This window comes from Aedes aegypti, chromosome 3, assembly GCF_002204515.2.
Source record: "Aedes aegypti strain LVP_AGWG chromosome 3, AaegL5.0 Primary Assembly, whole genome shotgun sequence".
In the NCBI taxonomy this organism is placed as follows: domain Eukaryota; kingdom Metazoa; phylum Arthropoda; class Insecta; order Diptera; family Culicidae; genus Aedes; species Aedes aegypti.
The window spans coordinates 343,564,932-343,585,223 of record NC_035109.1 but is presented as its reverse complement, the minus strand read 5'-3'; the positions used below and the strand labels follow the sequence as shown (position 1 = coordinate 343,585,223).

General features: G+C 37.3%; 1 protein-coding gene across 3 annotated transcripts in view; it reads left to right on the top strand.

Moving 5' to 3' along the window:
• The window catches only part of LOC5579127 (nephrin), a 655,956-nt gene that overhangs the window by 272,642 nt on the left and 363,022 nt on the right, over nucleotides 1–20,292 (top strand). For all 3 annotated transcript variants that reach the window (XM_021849148.1, XM_021849147.1, XM_021849146.1), the window contains exons 3-4: nucleotides 6,436–6,597; nucleotides 10,847–11,026. In XM_021849148.1, coding sequence (XP_021704840.1) covers nucleotides 6,436–6,597; nucleotides 10,847–11,026 — 342 coding nt within the window. The remainder of the gene's footprint in view (nucleotides 1–6,435; nucleotides 6,598–10,846; nucleotides 11,027–20,292) is intronic.

The following is a 20,292-nucleotide window of genomic DNA, read 5'->3' as shown; positions in this document are numbered from 1 at the left end:
AAGCACCACACTAGACAACGGACTAGCATGCAACGCTCAGTGGCACGCAGTCGAAACACGTTCCTGACGAAAAGTTTTCCGGACTGAAACTGGAATCGAACCCACACCCCTTGACTCGATGCGACTAAATGCTTGGTAACACTAACCGCACGGCCACGAAGCCCACAAGAATCCTTTGTTTTTTCTTTTTTCCAGATAAACTTAAAGAAGTGTCCCAAAAAAGCTTGATACATACCATCCCAGAGAAGCTTCATAAAGTTTACCAAAAATTTTTGAAAAAATGCCATGCAAAAAAGCCCGTAACAGATTCTCTTTAAATATAGGAAATTTAAAAAAAATCCAAGGAATGTTTGACAAAGTATTCCAGATAAGTTTGGGAATGCTGACCTGGAAGACCGAAGCTTGGGAAAGCCCCTCAGAGAAGCTTCGAAAAAAAAATCAAATCGAAGCTTGAAAAATATACGCAAATCAGCTTAGAAATACTTCCCAGGTAAGCTTGATAAAATACACAAAGAATTTTGGTAAAGTAAGCTTAGAAATGCTTTCCAAAGAAGCTTTATATTACAACTTGGGAAGGCTTCCTAAATAAACTTAGAAAATTATCTAATGATATGGCTTATAGAGTGACCGGAACGTTTAGTTCAGAATCCCGCCACAGGTGGCGCTGCGAATTTCAATGTTTTAATATGACGATTTTCGAAATTGGTGTGACAAAGTTAAAAATTATTTAAATTGAAACAAGTTTGCTGAATACACCAACTCTCCATCTAGTCACCCTTCCGAAATACCAAGAAAGCTTGAAACTGCTTCCAAGAAAAACTAGTAGCTTCCCTTAAAAGTTTCCCAATGTGGATGCCCCAAACCAAGAACAGTTAATTTTTCGTAATTATATGCCTAAATTTGGCAATAAAATACAAACTTCGCCTTCTTATTACAAGTTTCTAAACTATGTCTCAGACATACCAGCTAATCAGGCAGTAAACTCCAAACAACAGAGAAGCTTGGGAATGGTTCTAAGGATAGTTTGGAAAAGTTTTTCAGAAAAATTTAGAAAATTGGACCTTGGTTGAAAGCCTATCCCCAACATAGTCACTAATGACCTTAAGGTGAGGATCAATCGAAGCCAAACCTCAAATTTTCAAGAGCACAAATCTGGAGAACCGAACACCCGTTTAAGCTGAAAACATAATCCAGAGAGTTAGTGCTTCGAGAAAAGCTAGTAACAGAACTTACCAAAATTTCCCAGAAAAGCAAAAAGAATTTATGAAGGGTTATGAAAGGGGTCCGCGTGGTCTGTAGGGATTTGAATTCTAAACTTGTAACCAACTCAGTTATTGGGTCATCAAGTGGCTCGGTAGGTTAGTTGGTAAAGCGCTCGTCTAGCATACAAGAGTCCTGGGTTCGAATCCCAGCCGAGCACGTGGGTTTTTTTCATAATTTCACCCATAATTTGTCCATCTTTACCACGCGTAATGAGTTAATTAATTTAATAACCATGCGGATTGGATTACCGAACAGCTCAATATAAGCGTCAATTTAAAGCAAAATGGTTTTTCTCAGAAAAGCTTGATAGAAATATTCCCTGAAAAAAAATTAGTTAAATTTTTCAAAAGCCAGATTTTCCTAAGAAATAAGAATCATAAACAAAGATTTTTTTAATTTCCAGAAGAGCTTGGAGAAGCGTTCCAGACAAGTTTGGAAATGGGGAGCAGGTCGTTAGGATGAAAGGGTGTTTCAGCCGAAATAACATTTGACCATTTACTACTCTTTCAAATGGCTAAGATATTCATCAGTGGTTTTTCCTTCTCTTAATTGAAGGCTATTCTTTCTGGTTATATTTCACAGCGGAAATTGTGGGCTTCTAGGTAATGCAAATTATCCTGATGTAACAACTTACAATCCATACGACCTAAAACTTCATTTGGCGGCTTCTAGCTAATGCAAATTAATCTGATCTAGCCTTGGTAGTTATCCATTCGTTATTCCTTACGATTCGTTAGAATTTTCGCCATTTTCGGCCTAATGACGCTTTCGTCCTAACGACATTCGGCCTAATGACATTTGGCCTAAAGGAATAGAACCTTGGAAATACCAACTTAAAAATCTGGAAAAGTTTTCCAAAGAATCTTTTGAAGCAAAACTTGTGAAAGTTTTCCGGAGAAACTTTGGAAAGATCCAGACAGCAACTTGAATAAACTATTTAAAGAAGATAGCGAAACTTGAAAAATTTACTCAGATAAGCTTTGAATTACTTTCCAAAAAGCTAGACATGCTTTCCAAAGATTTTTGAGAGAGCTGCCCAAATAAGCTTTGTTAAAGCTTAAAAGAGAAACTTGGAAAATTTTGAAGAGAAGCTTGGATAACTATTCCAGAAAGGCTTGGATATGGAATAGGTTTTCAGAGAAACTTAAGATAAAACAGTTTTGAATCCAAATTATATAATGTACAAAACATTAAAGATGCATTTTAACTTTGTGCACTTGCAGATAATTTAAAATAAGAATATCAACTTCGTATGATTATTATTCCTGCAGATTCCCAGATAGTCTAGAAAGAGCATGGTAAAACTTTTTAGAAGAACTTTTAAAATGTCCCCAGAGAAGCTTGGTAAAGCTTTACAAAAACTCACTCATCACAACCCAGTGTTTGCGTATTAATTTTACTTTGACAAAGTTTAGCATCTTCCTTTGCAAATGTTCCTGTTGTTATTTAGATCCATAGAGCGGTTCCATTTGAATTCGAATGTCGGTTTACTTTTGTATTTTTTGATTTGGATGAAATTTTGCACATGCTTTCTTTATGCCCAAAAATGCCTTTTTGCATCATCGGCTCGCCATTTTGACTCTAGCCTTACTTTTGAGAAGGGCCTAAGAAACAAACCCTTAATAGTTTTCAAAAACTTATAACTTAGAAACGGTTTGTCCGATCAGTTTGGTGCCTTCCGCAAAGTTTTAGGTTATTGTTGGGACTATCTGGAAAAAAATATACACTGTAAAAAGAAAATGTTGTAATTTTTTACATATCGAAAATAAAGCTTAAAAAACAATTTTCTCAAAAATCGTATTTTCGATTTTTTTTTTTTTTATATGTTGAAGTAGACAAAAAATGAAGTCTTTTGCACAGTGGGTCAAGATGGAGAAATCATGGAAAAAAAAGTTATGATATAAAAAAAAGGTCATAATAAACTTCTCAAATGTTTCGGTAGCAATTAGCAAAATTTTCTCATAGACCTTTTTTGTAGAAAATTTTGCGTACTCTCATAAAATCGGGTCGAAAAGCATTCAAAAAGTTTATTTAGACCATATTGAAAAATCAACTTTTTTTTTAAAAATCATTACTTTTTTGTCCATGATTTCTCCATCTTGACCCACTGTGCAAAAGACTTCATTTTTTGTCTACTTTAGCATATAAAAAAATAAAAAAATCGAAAATACGATTTTTGAGAAAATTGATTTGTTAGCTTTATTTTCGATATATAAAAAATTACAACATTTTTTTTACAGTGTATATTTTTTTCCAGATAGTCCCAACAATAACCTAAAACTTTGCGGAAGACACCAAACTGATCGGGTAAACCGTTTGTAAGTTACATTATAATGACCGAAAATTGAAAATTCTATCATAATTTTGTATTAAAATCGCTGTATCTTTAAAACGGTAAAAGTTAGCCTAATTTTTCCGTATACCTTTTTTTGTTGTAAATTTTGCGTACTTTCATAAAATCGAGTTGAAAAATATTTAAAAAGTTTATTATGACCATTTTCAAAAATTCACCTATTTTCAAAAAATCATAACTTTTTTGTCCATGATTTCTCCATCTTGACCCACTGTGCAAAATACTTCATTTTTTGTCTACTTTAACATATAAAAAAATAAAAAAAATCAAAAACACGATTTTTGAGAAAATTGATTTTTAAGCTTTATTTTCGATATATAAAATATTTCAACATTTTTTTTACGGTGTATATTTTTTCCAGATAGTCTCAACAATAACCTAAAACTTTGCGGAAGGCACCAAACTGATCGGACAAACCGTTTCTAAGTTATAATTTTTGAAAATTATTAAGGATATTTTTCTTAGGCCCTTCTCAAAAGTAAGGCTAGAGTCAAAATGGCGAGCCGATGATGCAAAAAGGCATTTTGGGCATAAAGAAAGCATGTGCAAAATTTCATCCAAATAAAAAATATAAAAATGAAATTTGGGAAAAAAGTCGTCATTTTCTGTGGAACCGCTCCATACGAAGTTAAGCCGAGAATAGCTTTGGGAAACTTTTTTTTAAGATTGTTGGCAAAGCGTTCGAAAGAATCTCTGTAAAGCTTTCTAGAGAAGCATGGAAAAACCTCCTTTGGATGCTTGGAAGCTTTTAAAAGCTTTACAGAGAACCTTACAAAATCTTCACAAAGAATCTTAGGAAAAAAACACAGAGAATGTTGGCAAAGTTTTGATGAGAATAATAGAAAACCTTCACAAAGAAGTTTGGAAATGCTTCACAAAAAATATTGAGCTGAAAAGATTGAAACACTTTTCATAGAAGTTTGGAATATCTTCCTAGATAAGCTCAGAGTATCTTTCTAGTGAATCTGGAAAGAGCTCATAGAAGCTTGGTATAGCATTATAGCTAAGCTTGGTGCAGCTTTAAAGATAAATTTGGGAAAGTTCATCTGAAAAGATTGAAAAGGATTTCAAGTGAGCTTGGAAAAGTTTCCAAGAAACGATTGAAAACCTTTTTATAGAAGTTTGGAACATCTTCTAAGAAAATGATGGAATAGCTGCTCAGAAATTCTTATAAAGATATCCTGGAGTTACTTTACACTTTTCAGATTGTCTCGAATAAATTTTCCTAAGAATGCTTTATATAGATTCCTACAACAGCTTTCGTAGAAATTTTGTTTTATCTTCCTAGATTATCTTGGTAACATTGGTACAATTTTACAAAGAAGCTAGAGAAGCACGGAAAACTAATACAGGAAAGCACGGTAGAGTTTCCAAGAGAAGCTTCAAAAAGCATCTGACAAATTCTTAAAATATCTCTTCAGAGTTGCTCGAAAAATCTTCTCAAAGAAGCTTTGAAAAGCGAATTCCATTTGATAGTTATGGAAGTCACTTATTTGGTAAACCATGAATTATTCTGAAAAACTTCAAAGATCAAAACTGACAAGAAAAGTATTCGTTCTTCCGTCACAGATGTCGTCATCAAAACAGGTCGCAACAAAAAAGCGTCACAATTCCTAATCCTAAGCCAATCCTGACAAATTACCAACGTTTTTCTTCTTTCCATTTTATAGCACCAATCTGTTCAAGCTGTTAATTTGATTCCCCATCAACTTTTGCACACGAAACGACGACGATCCAAAGCAAATATATCATCCGGCTGGTTGGTTGCTCGTTCGCCGCGGAGCTGATTTCAATTAGCCAGTCTCAGTCCAAGTTGCGCTTGTTGCTTGCTCTCTATTGCCACTCGTTCCACCCGTCGTCGTAACAGAGGTACATTACACGAGCTTTTTTCCAGCTCCATCGGGAATCACGTACTTTCATGTGCATGACTAAAAAATTGCTGCTAAAAAGTGGTAAAATCGTTTCGACCCACCCCGGTACAATATAGAGGAAGAGCGAAAAAAATACCTTCGAATGGAAACTTTTCAAATTGAATTTTAACTTTTCCGGGTAACTATTTGCTGTGTGCCGCTCCATTCCCATCTCTGGAAGCAACTCATTTTCGAGTACCGTACAACGGGGTGTCTTTGACAATGCGGGTAACTTTGATAATGAACTCCAACTGCAATCGTTGACTCGTACTTGTTTTAAAAATATAAAATAAAAATCTCTGTGACAGAATGCGGCAGTATTAATCAGATTTTCTCCCAAAAATTATCAAAGCTACCCCAGATTATGGTACTCTTTGCACTTGAGGATTCCTCCTGGACGGACAGCCTGGGCAGCAACACCGGTACTAGATAAGAATGCATGTTTGCCATTTCGACAACGACGGGTTGACCACCGAAGGGTCCTTCCTTGCTGCCATGTATGATCGGGGGGAGACGGGAACCGGAAGGAGCTACTAACTACCAGCCAAAGTGCAATTACTGTGTGAATAATAAAGTTGTACTTGCTCTTAGGTTCGGAGGGTCCCGGTTGCTTCTGTTGCTGTTTCGGGAATTCCGCTCGGGTGCGAAGGTTTTTTTTTTGCGGGATCCGGACCCAGGAAAGGCAAGAGTTTTCACACCTTTCGCCCAGTTCTCTTCATGCTTAGTTTATCTCACTTGCCAATGTGTATATTTCGTGCCTCATTATGCATGCTAATGTGGCAAACTTGTCGGAGCAAACGAGAGTTCTGGTGACCCCAGAGCTGGAGGGTAGGGAAAATTTACTTCAAATTAAATTCGATCGGAAAACTTTGTACTGATCTATTTTTTTCATCCATTTTTCCGTTTCAGTGATAGCGGGGCTGTTCGTCGGCAGCACCAGTAGTCAGCAGCAAAAGTTTCGGATACTGCCCAAGGACCTCCAGGTGCTGGAAGGGTCCGAAGCGCTGCTGAAATGCGAAATCAACAACCTGGCCGGAGCGGTCCAGTGGACCAAGGACGGATTTGCGCTGGGTAAGTATTCCAAATCGATCCATTTTGCGATTGGCCTATACGAATCTTAACCAAAAGCGAATGAAATACAGTCAACTCTCCATTACTTAATATTCCGTATCTTGAAATCGAGTTATAGACCCACAGCTTGGAAAAGCTTCTCCTAGAAGCTTGAAAACATTCTCCTAGAAGTTTGGAACAGCTTCTCCTATAAGCTTAGAAAATCTTCTCCTAAAAGCCTGGAAAAGCTTCCCATAAAAGCTTGGAAAAGCTTTTCCTAGAAGCTTCTCCTAGAAACTTGAAGAAGCTTCTCCTATAAGCTTGAAGAAGCTTCTCCTAGAAGCCTATAAAAGATTAGAAACTTGGAAAACCTCCTTTTAAAAGCTTAAAAAAGCTCCTCCTTGAAGCTTGGAAAAGCTTCTCCTAGAAGCTCGGAAAAGATTCTCCTAGAGGCTTGGAAAAGCTACTCATAGAAACTCGGAAATGCTTCTCCTAGAAGCATGGAAAAGCTTCTCCCAGAAGCATGGAAATGACTCTCCGAAAAACTTGGAGAAGCTTCTCTTACAAGCTTGAAAAAGCTTTTTTCTAAAAGCTTGAAAAAGCTTCTTCTTAAAGCTTGAAGAAGCTTCTCTAAAAGCATGGAAAAGCTTTTCCTATGAGCTTGGAAAAGATTCTCCTAGAAGCTTGGAAAACCTTCTCCTAAAAGCTTGAAGAAGCTTTGCCTAGAAGCTTGGGCAATCTTCTCCTAGAAGCTTGGGGAAGCTTCACCTAGAAGCTTGGAGAAGTTTCTCCTAGAAGCTTGGGGAAGCTTCTCCTTGAAGGATGGAGAAGCTTCTCCCAAAAGCTTGGAGAACTTTCTCCTAGAAACTTGGAAATGCTTTTTCCAAAAGCTTTTAACAGCTTCTCCTAGAATTTTGAAAAAGTTGCTCTTAGAAGCTTGGAAAAGCTTCTCCTAGAAGCTTTGAAAGTTTCTCCTAGGGACTTGGAAAAGCTTCTCCTAGAAGCTTGGAAAAACTTTTCCTAGAAGCTTGGAGAAGCTTCTCCTGAAAGCTTGGAAAAGCTTCCTCTAGAAGCTTTTCTTAGAAGCTTTGAAAAGGTTTTCCTAGAAGCTTGGAAAAGCTTTTCCTAGAAGCTTGGTAAAGCTTTTTCTAGAGACTTGGAAGAACTTATCCGAGAAGCTTGGAAAAGCTCCTCCTAGAAGATTGAAAAAGGTCCTTCTAGAAGCTTGTAAAAGCTTTAATAAGAGGCTTAAGGTGATTATAGAACGAACCCATACCTCAAATTTTCAAGAGCACAAAATTTGAGAACCAAACAGCGCCCCGCGTTGAAAATTTATCCCATTGGTTACCACCAGTAAGCAAGTAATTTGATTGATTTTCAAAGCGAACTGTTGTCAGATTCACCAATCTTGTGCACTTGAAAAATCAAAGTTTGGCTTCGTTTTATAATCACCTGAAAGCTTGAAATAAGCTTTTTCTAAAAGCCTTAAAAAGCTGCTTCTAAAAGCTTGGAAAAACCTTCTACAAAAAGCTTGAAAAAGCTCCTCCAAGAAGATTGGAAAAGCTCTTTTATGAAGCTTGTAAAAGTTTTTCTTTGAAGCTTGGAAATACTTATCTTCTAAGCTTGGAAAAGCTTCTTTCAGAAGCTTGGGAAAGCTTCTTTTAGAAGCTTGGGAAAGCTTTTTTTAGAAGCTTGGGAAAGCTTCTTTAAGATGCTAGGGAAAGCTCTTCTTAAAAGCTTATAAAATCTTCTCTCAAAAGCCTGGAAAAGCTTCTCTTAGAAGCTTGAAAATACTTGAAAATGCTGTTTAAGATGTTTAATTAGAAGCTTGAAATGACATATCTAAGAAGCTGGTAAAAGATTCTATTAGAATTAAGAATTAAGAAAATCCAAATCCAATCCAATCCAAATCCAATCCAAATCCAATCCAAATCCAATCCAAATCCAATCCAAATCCAATCCAAATCCAATCCAAATCCAATCCAAATCCAATCCAAATCCAATCCAAATCCAATCCAAATCCAATCCAAATCCAATCCAAATCCAATCCAAATCCAATCCAAATCCAATCCAAATCCAATCCAAATCCAATCCAAATCCAATCCAAATCCAATCCAAATCCAATCCAAATCCAATCCAAATCCAATCCAAATCCAATCCAAATCCAATCCAAATCCAATCCAAATCCAATCCAAATCCAATCCAAATCCAATCCAAATCCAATCCAAATCCAATCCAAATCCAATCCAAATCCAATCCAAATCCAATCCAATCCAATCCAAATCCAATCCAAATCCAATCCAAATCCAATCCAAATCCAATCCAAATCTAATCCAAATCTAATCCAAATCTAATCCAAATCAATTCCAAATCCAATCCAAATCCAATCCAAATCCAATCCAAATCCAATCAAATCCAATCTAAATCCAATTACCAAATCCAATCCAAATCCAATCCAAATCCAATCCAAATCCAATCCAAATCCAATCCAAATCCAATCCAAATCCAATCCAAATCCAATCCAAATCCAATCCAAATCCAATTCCAAATCCAATCAAATCCAATCCAAATCCAATCCAAATCCAAATCCAAATCCAATCCAAATCCAATCCAAATCCAATCCAAATCCAATTCCAAATCCAATCCAAATCCAATCCAATCCAATCCAAATCCAATCCAAAATCCAATCCAAATCCAAATCCAATCCATATCCAATCCAAATCCAATCCAAATCCAATCCAAATCCAATCCAAATCCAATCCAAATCCAATCCAAATCCAATCCAAATCCAATCCAAATCCAATCCAAATCCAATCCAAATCCAATCCAAATCCAATCCAAATCCAATCCAATCCAATCCAATCCAAATCCAATCCAAATCCAATCCAAATCCAATCCAAATCCAATCCAAATCCAATCCAAATCCAATCCAAATCCAATCCAAATCCAATCCAAATCCAATCCAAATCCAATCCAATCCAAATCCAATCCAAATCCAATCCAAATCCAATCCAAATCCAATCCAAATCCAATCCAAATCCAATCCAAATCCAATCCAAATCCAATCCAAATCCAATCCAAATCCAATCCAAATCCAATCCAAATCCAATCCAAATCCAATCCAAATCCAATCCAAATCCAATCCAAATCCAATCCAAATCCAATCCAAATCCAATCCAAATCCAATCCAATCCAAATCCAATCCAAATCCAATCCAAATCCAATCCAAATCCAATCCAAATCCAATCCAAATCCAATCCAAATCCAATCCAAATCCAATCCAAATCCAATCCAAATCCAATCCAAATCCAATCCAAATCCAATCCAAATCCAATCCAAATCCAATCCAAATCCAATCCAAATCCAATCCAAATCCAATCCAAATCCAATCCAAATCCAATCCAAATCCAATCCAAATCCAATCCAAATCCAATCCAAATCCAATCCAAATCCAATCCAAATCCAATCCAAATCCAATCCAAATCCAATCCAAATCCAATCCAAATCCAATCCAAATCCAATCCAAATCCAATCCAAATCCAATCCAAATCCAATCCAAATCCAATCCAAATCCAATCCAAATCCAATCCAAATCCAATCCAAATCCAATCCAAATCCAATCCAAATCCAATCCAAATCCAATCCAAATCCAATCCAAATCCAATCCAAATCCAATCCAAATCCAATCCAAATCCAATCCAAATCCAATCCAAATCCAATCCAAATCCAATCCAAATCCAATCCAAATCCAATCCAAATCCAAATCCAATCCAAATCCAATCCAAATCCAATCCAAATCCAATCCAAATCCAATCCAAATCCAATCCAAATCCAATCCAAATCCAATCCAAATCCAATCCAAATCCAATCCAAATCCAATCCAAATCCAATCCAATCCAAATCCAATCCAAATCCAATCCAAATCCAATCCAAATCCAATCCAAATCCAATCCAAATCCAATCCAAATCCAATCCAAATCCAATCCAAATCCAATCCAAATCCAATCCAAATCCAATCCAAATCCAATCCAAATCCAATCCAAATCCAATCCAAATAAAATCCAATCCAAATTAAATCAGATTGAAAATAATGTAAACTCCAAAATGCAATCCAATTGATAAAGGCCAGATTGTTTCCTTTCAGTTTAAAATTTGTCCTCGAAGATTTGTTCTAACATATGCTGAAACATGTGACGCATGAACCATTAATATTAAAAAAACGAAACTAATGTTTCTTATGGCTTTCCGCTTCCCGTCTTCTCCTTCACAGGGTTTTCCACGACGATACCGGGCTACCCTCGCTACTCGGTACTCGGTGACCATCATGCAGGAGTCTACAACCTCAAGATCTCGAACGCCTCGCTGGAGGACGACGCCGAGTACCAGTGCCAAGTGGGGCCGGCCAAATTCAACTCGGCCATCCGTGCCAACGCCAAGCTGATTGTGATATGTAAGTACTGCTCGACTACCTACTTCTTGCCATTTACCTCTTCTTCTTGGGTTCCAGAGATTGGATGGGGCCGCCTTTGTCATGGGAAAATAGAAAACCGCTTCCATGTGCAGGAAAATTTACGACTTTTGCACACACTCGATAGAAATGGTGACGATGCGAAGGGTTTTCATTTTTCGAGGGGTAATAATTCTTGCGCTGTTGAAGGGATTTGAATTCTGGTGAATTTCTTTTGCACATTTCTCCAACTAAAGTACACTCAATTTTTGGATTCCATGAAGAAAATGTTACCGTAAATTAGTCGAAGGTTATTAACAGCTGTCCAAGAATTCTTCAAGTATCATGTCTGTCTATCTATCTGCCTGTCACTCTATCTCTAATGCCTCGAGAGCAATGTGGTATAACTTGCATACAAGTTGCAAACGGGTAGTATACTTGAAGGCGATAGATCTGTGGTCTCACAGGCGTCCACATACCAACTCGTCATCAAAGAAAAGTCCATATCATCTCCTCAAGATGAATTAATCAGGACTTTTTCCTGCAGATCTCCCTCTTGAAATTATACGGCTCCAACAGATGTCGCCAAATGTAACCCTTCTCCGTTGCACCCCTCCGTGCCCCCCTCCCAATGTCTCAAGCCCTTGGATATCCGGGGGACTCTCGGCTTCTCGCTGGCGTAGCTTTTCAAAGTGACATTTTTGAATACGTACTACTTTTTCTGCTGGCCCAGCTCCCACCACGAAACCCCTTTCGCAGTCCAACAAGAACGGCGCATCATTGTGTTGGTGCTTGATTCTGCTGCGAAGCAGAAACTTTTCTGACTGCCAAAATTTATCATCGTTTTTGGTAAATGGTCCGAAAGAAAGTTTTTTTTTCCTGTCCGCTCTTCCGGACGACAGACCATGGCGGCAACTGACTGAGACTTGGGCTGCGACTTCAACGACAACGACGACGACGACGTTCTGGATTTTCCCATTTCACAATGTGAGTTAAGCCAGCACAAAAGCGCAGTAAATTAATCAACTTCAGTCGTTGTAGTCGTCGACGTCGTCGTCCTTGTCGTAATCACCAGTGACCTAATGTAAATGTGCGTACGTATGAGTGTGCTCTTGTGGCGCGAGTGTGTGGACGACAAGTGGGGCTTTTTGGAAGATTTGGACTGGCCGACAAAATCCCCGGGACAATTACGATTGAATTTGTTGACACATCGTTGTTGGATTGGATAACCGGCTGGAAGCTTTTGTGAGGAAAGAACACAAATTATCTCCTTGGAGAAAATGCGGTCTTTTTTTATTGCGAAATTCATTACAATCTGAAATTTATTAGATTTTTTAGTTTCAGGATCATTTAATGATCATGTACTACTTCATGTATACACTTTGATCTAATTGAAGATGTTCGTATTGCTTGTTAGAAGCTTTAAAAACATAGTTTTTCGATTAGGAATTAAAATTGTTTGCCTATGTTATATACCCCTAGAAAATTAAAAAAATCTTCACTCACATTATTCATTCCTGATAACTGCAAAAGAGATATTGAAAATTTGTTTGAAACGAGCTCACCACTTTATTATCATTATTTAGGTTGTGTTTTGACAATTTTTCTGCGCTGCAGAGATGTTCAATTATATTTTACTTTGAAGATCTATGAAATGTTTCAGGACGTAGTTCATTAATGTTGTTATCATTGATGATATTTCACACTCACGAAAATATAAATATAAAGTCTGAACCATTTTGAAAAAGCATTATATGTTTTTTTTAACAAATCACATAAAAATATTTAAGTGGCTTTTATTATTTATTAAATTTCCAAAGGGGTTTTCGAAAAGAATAAACATGAGGTTTCCTGATTGTTCCAAAGTGATTCCAAAGAATTTACAAATGTTCCAGAAAGTAGATTCTAACACTTTGGAAACCCCTGAAAATCTATAAAATCTCGATAAAAACTTCTGGAAATCTCTAGGCGATAGGCGGTAACTCTTGAAATCTTTCAGAAATCCTTAGACAATTTCTGAAAGCCTTTTTGGGAAGCTCTGGAAACCATTTACACTTGGCAACATTAATTCGATTGTCTTTGGATCACCACTAAATTGATATTGATTACTACCCCTAAGGCATAAATTCTTCGCAAATTGTGAAAACTGCACTCAAATTTCTGCACCAACCTCGATGCCTTGATTGCTTCGACTTCTTCTCCTTCAAACACGTTTTGTAATTAAAACTGGGCAAATCGAGTGTTTGAAACTCGAGTTTCAAGCTTCTCTTGCGGTGCTGGTATCAAACAGATAGTGCTGGACCGGGATCGTCTTGCAAATACCCCCAGAAGTTAACCGAAGAAAGTAATTTCAGACTGCTTCGGAACAGTCCCACCCCTGGACTTGGTCAAACAACCTGCTGCTACCGTCGGCGGCTGAATAAAGAGCTTCTCGTTGAGCACCCATTAAAAATTCATCACTCCATTTTAGATAGACGGGAAACCAACCATCGTCCATAACCATTGATAGTGGCAGCCGGGGCCGGCTTTAAAGCCTCACTCTTGCTTCGCAAAATATGACGAAAGAAAAACAGTTTGAATAATAAATGAAGATTCGTCTCACTTAATGCAACTCATCTTCCGGGGTGTGTGTATGTCTATTCTCAGATGCAATGGTAGAAAAAAAAATGCAAGAGAAGCGACAGGATCAGTTCTTGGTCGGTCTTTGTACGGTTACCGGGTGATATCCCGCTAACAGGGGATCAACGGTCACTGAGAGCTTGCAAGGCGCAAAAAGAAAACGAGCGAAAAAAATGGATCACAAAAGTGTACACAAGACTGCGTCGTTTGAGACGATACTTGAAAACGAGACTGCTGCAGCGCTGCACTACGAAAAGGTGGTGGTGGTGGTGCAGTTTCGAGCAGCTGCGATAGCAGCAGCAGCGCCTTGGAGTTGTCATAAATATTTAAACAGGTCAAAGCCAATTTGCATTTCAGTCCTGAATGGGTGAATGAATGAATACTGGCGAGGCAGTGGTGTTCCATCGGTAGGATTGGCGATGTCTCACAAAAAATTTAAAAAATTAACTATATATTATTGATTACATTTTTGTAATCCTTACCCTTCTGTTTTCCTCTTCGTTCTTTTGACGTTTTGACATTTTTTCTTGCGAATATTTGTCATTTGGATTTTTTAATGTTTGGCCATCATCCCATGTAACCAAATAACACTTTAATTCGCCCTCCGTGCTAGTATAGGGCTATTACAGAGCGGATATGCCCTATATTAGCCGTATAACAGCCCTATAAGCCCAAAAAGGCGAGTTAGCAGGCTAGTGGTCACATGGGATATTGTTTATTGTATTTATCCTTAAGCTTGAAAACAGAATCCATAGTACTGGTTTTGAGAAAGTCTATATTGAAAGAGAATAAAACATTAAAAGGTAAAATGTCTAAAGGACAAAAGGTCGATAATGAATAGTTCCTTGAGTAATATTGCTTATTTAAAAAGGAAATTCAATCTTTGGCACTTTTATATTCGTCATGGACTTGTTGTCGTTCGACTTTTTGTCATTGAACCCTTCTGAAGGCAAGAATGGCAACAGAAGAAAATTTACCGCAATAGAGCAAATCAATAACGTAACGTCAATTTAGCGCAGTAATACAGCTTTGATTCGTGGTGGCTTCTAATACACTTTACGTTATAGAACTCCTAACACGTTATAGAAACTATGATCCATCAGCTAAGCCTAGGGACCTAAGAGTACTGCCACTCTATCCACAGTATGGTGGATAGAACTATTGCAGCCAATCAGACATGACAGGTAGTGAGTGTTTGAATCGGTGGGCAGTATTGTGACCGTGAATATTTAAATCAATGAATACACAGATAAAAATATTTAAATTTCAATGTAGCGTAAACAGAAGCGTATAGTAAAAGTAAATCAAATTCATTTATTTTTACAGCATCACGTTTAATTTTCAACTAAAGATGCTTGAATGTTACACGATCGTGTAAATTTGAAGTGCATTCGGTTGGAAAATAAGCGACTTGTCGTTGAAATTTCAGTTTATTTTGATGCTCCAAATATATGCATGAAAATAAACTAAAATTTACAACATATTTTTAGTTGTGTAGTCAGAAATAATTCGCATTGAAGGACAAAATAACAATTTTTTATGCTTCTTTTTCCTTCTTTTTGTTGTAGTTATTCTCCTCCTCCTTCTTCTCATCAAAACACTTCTTAAAAAAGATTCTCAACAAATTGCCTTGCAATCTTAGAAAGTTTATTTAACCTGCCAAGGGCTGAAAATCTCCTTAATAAAGATAACTAACTAACTAATATAAGTTTTCACACCAGTTTATACTTCATCATTTTTTTTTTTCAATAATTCCTCCAATCATTAATACACAAATTTCTATAGAGATTCTGTCCAATGCTTTTCAATGCATTTATTTAGAAAATCCTGCGGAATACTACCTAGATTAGAATGATTTTTTTTGTTTCATTATCTTAACAAGTTATTTAGGAATTCTTCTAAAACTTCCTCAGAAGTCCAGGAAGGGGCCCAGATAACCGTAGCGGTAAACGCGCAGCTATTCGGCAAGACCATGCTGAGGGTCGTGGGTTCGAATCCCACCAGTCGAGGATCTTTTCGGGTTGGAAATTTTTTCGACTTCCCAGGGCATAAAGTATCATCGTACCTGCCACACGATATACACATGCAAAAATGGTCATTGGCAAAGTAAGCTCTCAGTTAATAACTGTGGAAGTGCTCATAAAAAACACTAAGCTGAGAAGCAGGCTCTGTCCCAGTGGGGACGTAACGCCAGAAAGAAGATGAAGAAGTCCAGGAGTTATTTCAGAGATTCTTGATCATTAAGGGTGACTTCAAATTTTACACAAGTTTCAGCAGAGGTATCTGTAGGATTTTCTTTAGAAATATATCACGGATTTATTTTTCAGAAAAAAATCCTTAGCATTTCCTTGAATTTTCCTTGAAAAGGAATCTCTGAAGCAACTGTTGAAGGAAATCCCCAATCTAATATAAATCCTAGACAATTTTGAAGGAAATCACTAAAAATTTGTAGAGGGAGGGAAATTGATGGATAACATATTAGAAGGGTTTGGACCTTCTTGAAAAAAAAATTAAAAGTAAATTTAAAGGAATTCAGATGAAATAACATTTGGATAAATTCCATTTGTTTCGTTCTCCTTGAAAAAATCCAGCTTAAATTCTTAAGGTATTTTAAGCATCCTAAGCATCCTTAGTGAAGTTCCCTAGGAAAATTCGTGGAGAAATTTCTTGGGAAGTTATCACTAAATATTTCTTTAGAAATTTCCGGAGTAATATCAAGCATGGGAAGCATTCACTCGATTATTGCGTTCCCCTCTCTGACTTCCACACACAGTCAAGAACGAGGCTGCCGTTTCTCCAACCAATCTGAGTGTTTCAACTTTCAATGCCCTTTCTACTTGTTCGCCGAGCTACAAGGTAGACAAAAACGGCAACAGAATGATTCACTACCGATCCCGTGAGCCGAAGGCATCCGATTGCTGTAGCAAATGATTCTTTACATTCCAATTCCGCACAAGTGACATTTGTGATTGAGAGCGGATGAGCGCTCACTGACTGGAAATACACCCGGCGAAATGATTCAGTGAGCGCGAAATCCGTACATTCCGCTGGAAGCATTCAGTGATTGGATGGTGGACGCGTTCTTTTTTGTCTCCCAATTAAGAGCGGGTTGGTGCTCTCTCCGCTCCGTGAATTTTTCGATTTTCGGTTTATCTCAATCTTTTGCGATTCTTCAGGATTGCGCTCACCCTTGTAGCGTTCGGCAATCACTGAAAATTCGGTAGCAGCACATACTTTGCTATATTTTATCGGTAGCGTTCGGGTAAGAGAGTAAATTTTCTTATGCTTGAGTAATATCTGAAAATTTGGGTAAATACCTAAATAAATTTCTGATGAAATTTCTTAAGAAGTCTTAGATATTAGAGGAAGGTCTGATCTGATACTATAAAGAATCAAACTTTTATTACGAGGCTCTTATTAGTTTTCATTTTGTTATCTTAGTTCCTGTTTGGGCTCTTTTCGCCTCTTTTGGGATCCTTTTACGTTTTTTTGGTCTGTTTTTTTTGTCAAGTGGTCTTTTATTTCCTATTCTTAGGGCACTCAATCGCTACCCGCTCTGTAAAGACGAAGAGGGTTAGGAGTGAAAGGGCATCAGTGACAAGAAATTAGTTTTAAAAAACACTACAGTTTATCCGTCAATTTTTCATTTCATAAATCAAACAAGCTAGTCTTCTAAGAATTATTTTATTTTTCTGTTGTGCGGAAAAATCATCTGAAAGTATCGCAAGGGCGCTTTGAAACAGTAGAATTTCTTCAACTCAAAACCGACCAAAATGTAACTTACACCCCTTTGCGTTTGAGCCCCTTCAAATATAGTAACTTGTAATTTCCAGTCCACGGTTAAAATTTTTCTTTGCATCTCCAGCTGTGCACAACATGTTTGCCAACGTTTGTCCTCATTTTTTTAAGATAAATTGATATTGAAAATTAAGATAAAAAACTAAATTGTTTTCACGATATTTCCTGGATCTTTAAAAACGATTCGAAAGTGTTGAATTCAAAAACATTCATCATCCGATAATTCCTAAACCAATTTTAAACGTCCATATCTAATTATGAGTATCGAATCAATTGAGCCAAAACTGAATCGATGATTGTAGTTAGGTTAAAACCGATGATTGAGGAGCCTGTAATACATGATGAATAATATTACATATGCTGTCATGAAGAACTGTCCAGTAAATCATATCAAAAATTCACGATTATAAATATCTTAAATATATAATTTTTGATGTGTGTTAATTATTGAACATAATAGGACGAAAAATAGCATACAATGCGAGAGATTATTCCTCATTTTATTTCTGGTGTTTGTTTGTGCTCCAGCGGGCTTGATCGTTGAAAAAAACATACAGAGTGAAAATATTTGAAACATAACTACTAGACAATTTTTCGTAAGGCTTAACAATTACTCGTTGTGGTTTTATCACATTTCAGCCTAAAATGAATGATTGAAAAACCCGAAAAGCTTGTTTTTTGATCCCGATCTGATTAAAAGAAGTTGCGTCATCAGTTTCAATAAGCAGAATCGGCGTATGAAGAAAAGAATAAAAACGAAGTGTTGTGATTAATAAACTACATATTGCTTAATGTGGAGTTCCAGACAGACAATTTATAGAACGTCGTGTATCGATTAGTTTTCATGATATGTGCTCAGTTCGTCGATTAAAAAAAAATCATGTTTCATTCGTTTTAGAGTGCAGGGCAGTAGAGTGGGTGTATGAGTTTTCTCTACTTGCACAAGCAGGGGTGGCATGAGTTTGGCTATAAATGTGTTGGTGACTGCGTTGATATCGAGTTTGTTCTCACGCGTGTTCTCTGAAGAGTTTTTTTTTCTCGATTTGCGCGCTATGTGATTTGTTTTTGCGAATAAATTGCAATTTCACGAAAAGGTCTATTGTGCTGAACACAGACACACTTATACAACCGAGTGCTTTGAGATTTCACTTACACATAAGCGTGCTGATGAAATAGTTGAAGGAGCGGCGTTTCGAAGGAGTTCCGAAGCAATAATTGGGTAAGTTTGTTCCAATCAGCAGCCAATGCCTAAATAATAACCATTTGTTGGCCAAAACGTACACCGAATAGAGATGAGCAAAACGGCTCATTTCAGTGAACGGATCCGATCCGAATCACTCATTTTAGTTGGATGCTTCCGACTGTTATAAGTTGCACCGGGGATTTTCTTATTGGCTTTCAGTCTCAACGGCAATCAGAACTAAAATATTTTTTCTACGCTCAACGTTTCGATTGTATTTTCAATCTAACATTTGAAAAAGATTGAAAATACAATCGAAACGTTGGACGTAGAAGAAATATTTTAGTTCTGATTGCCGTTGAGACTGAAAGCCGATAAGAAAATCCTCACTCATTTTAGTGAACCGGATCTTTTGAACGGTTCATTGGCTCAGTGACTCGCAAAAGAAGAGCGAACTGCACCGAGCGTAAGGAAAAAAGTGGTTCACTCCCTGTTGCGCGACATGCGTCGTTCCTTTCGTATCTTTCTCTCTCTCTTTCATTCTTCGTACATACATTGTTCCTCAGAAACTCACGATACACTCGGCCGATTTCTTCTATCCGAAGCAAAAATGTGCTTGCTTACCGTTCAAGTGGGTACTTTTTCTCTCTATTTTACATCTTCCTGTGCAAGAGGGTGGGGCTAATTTGTGTGTCTTGCTGAGGGCGCAGAGAGTACGGTGCAGCAGAAAATTATGCTTGCATGTGTGGCGTGGCGTGTCTTGCTTTGCACGTGTCAAGCGTAATAGTAAAGCCAAGAAACGAACGAAAGAGAATAGGGGAAGAGGATCGGTTCGTTCTTTTTCCTGGTAACTATTTGTCTGATCCGTGAATGAACCGACTCTCGCCAAAAAAAATCCACGGATCACTCGTTCTTTTGAGTGATCCGGATCTTTTGAATGGCTCCGATTCCTTTTGCCCATCTCTATTACCAAACGTATCCCATGGAACTAGCCTTACCATTTAAACTCCACAACATCCCGTAACACCTATGAAAGGTCGTAGAGTTCTCTGCATCTTTCTTAAGTAGGTGTTCAATTATCATCCCTTCCCATTCCTCAGCATTTGCAAGGACGTGGCCAGGACAGCTCTCGACTGTTGGAGGATGCGTCAATATTGTCTAAGAGTTAGAGATTAGTTCCAAATCTCTGACTTTGCTAACGGACGGCTAGGAATTTATGCAAAATACTTAAAGCTAATGCTAAGTTCAATTATTGATCATAATAGGTATTGTATGGCTTTAAAGTTACAAACGATGATCATTTCCAAACCATTTGAAGTTGATAAAAAAGTAGTAATTTTGATAATTTTCGTACGCTTTCGATAAGATATTGATTGAAATTTCAGTGTAGAATAGTGATTAAGGCGAAGTAGGCCGTCATTGAAATTTGTTGATTTGTTGATGATTGTTTCTAATTCATCTCACGATTTCGAATCAAAGAAAATCAGTTGGTTATGCTCTGACACACCTGAAAAGGTATCAGCATACTTCATGCATGTTAGTGCGTACAGTGATAATTTATCAAGCCAATATAAACTATCAAGGCTGAGTTTTATCACTTTGAAACCCAAGCTGAAATGTCATCATTGTTGCCAAAAGAATGACGGGCTACTTAGCCTTAATTGAAACATTT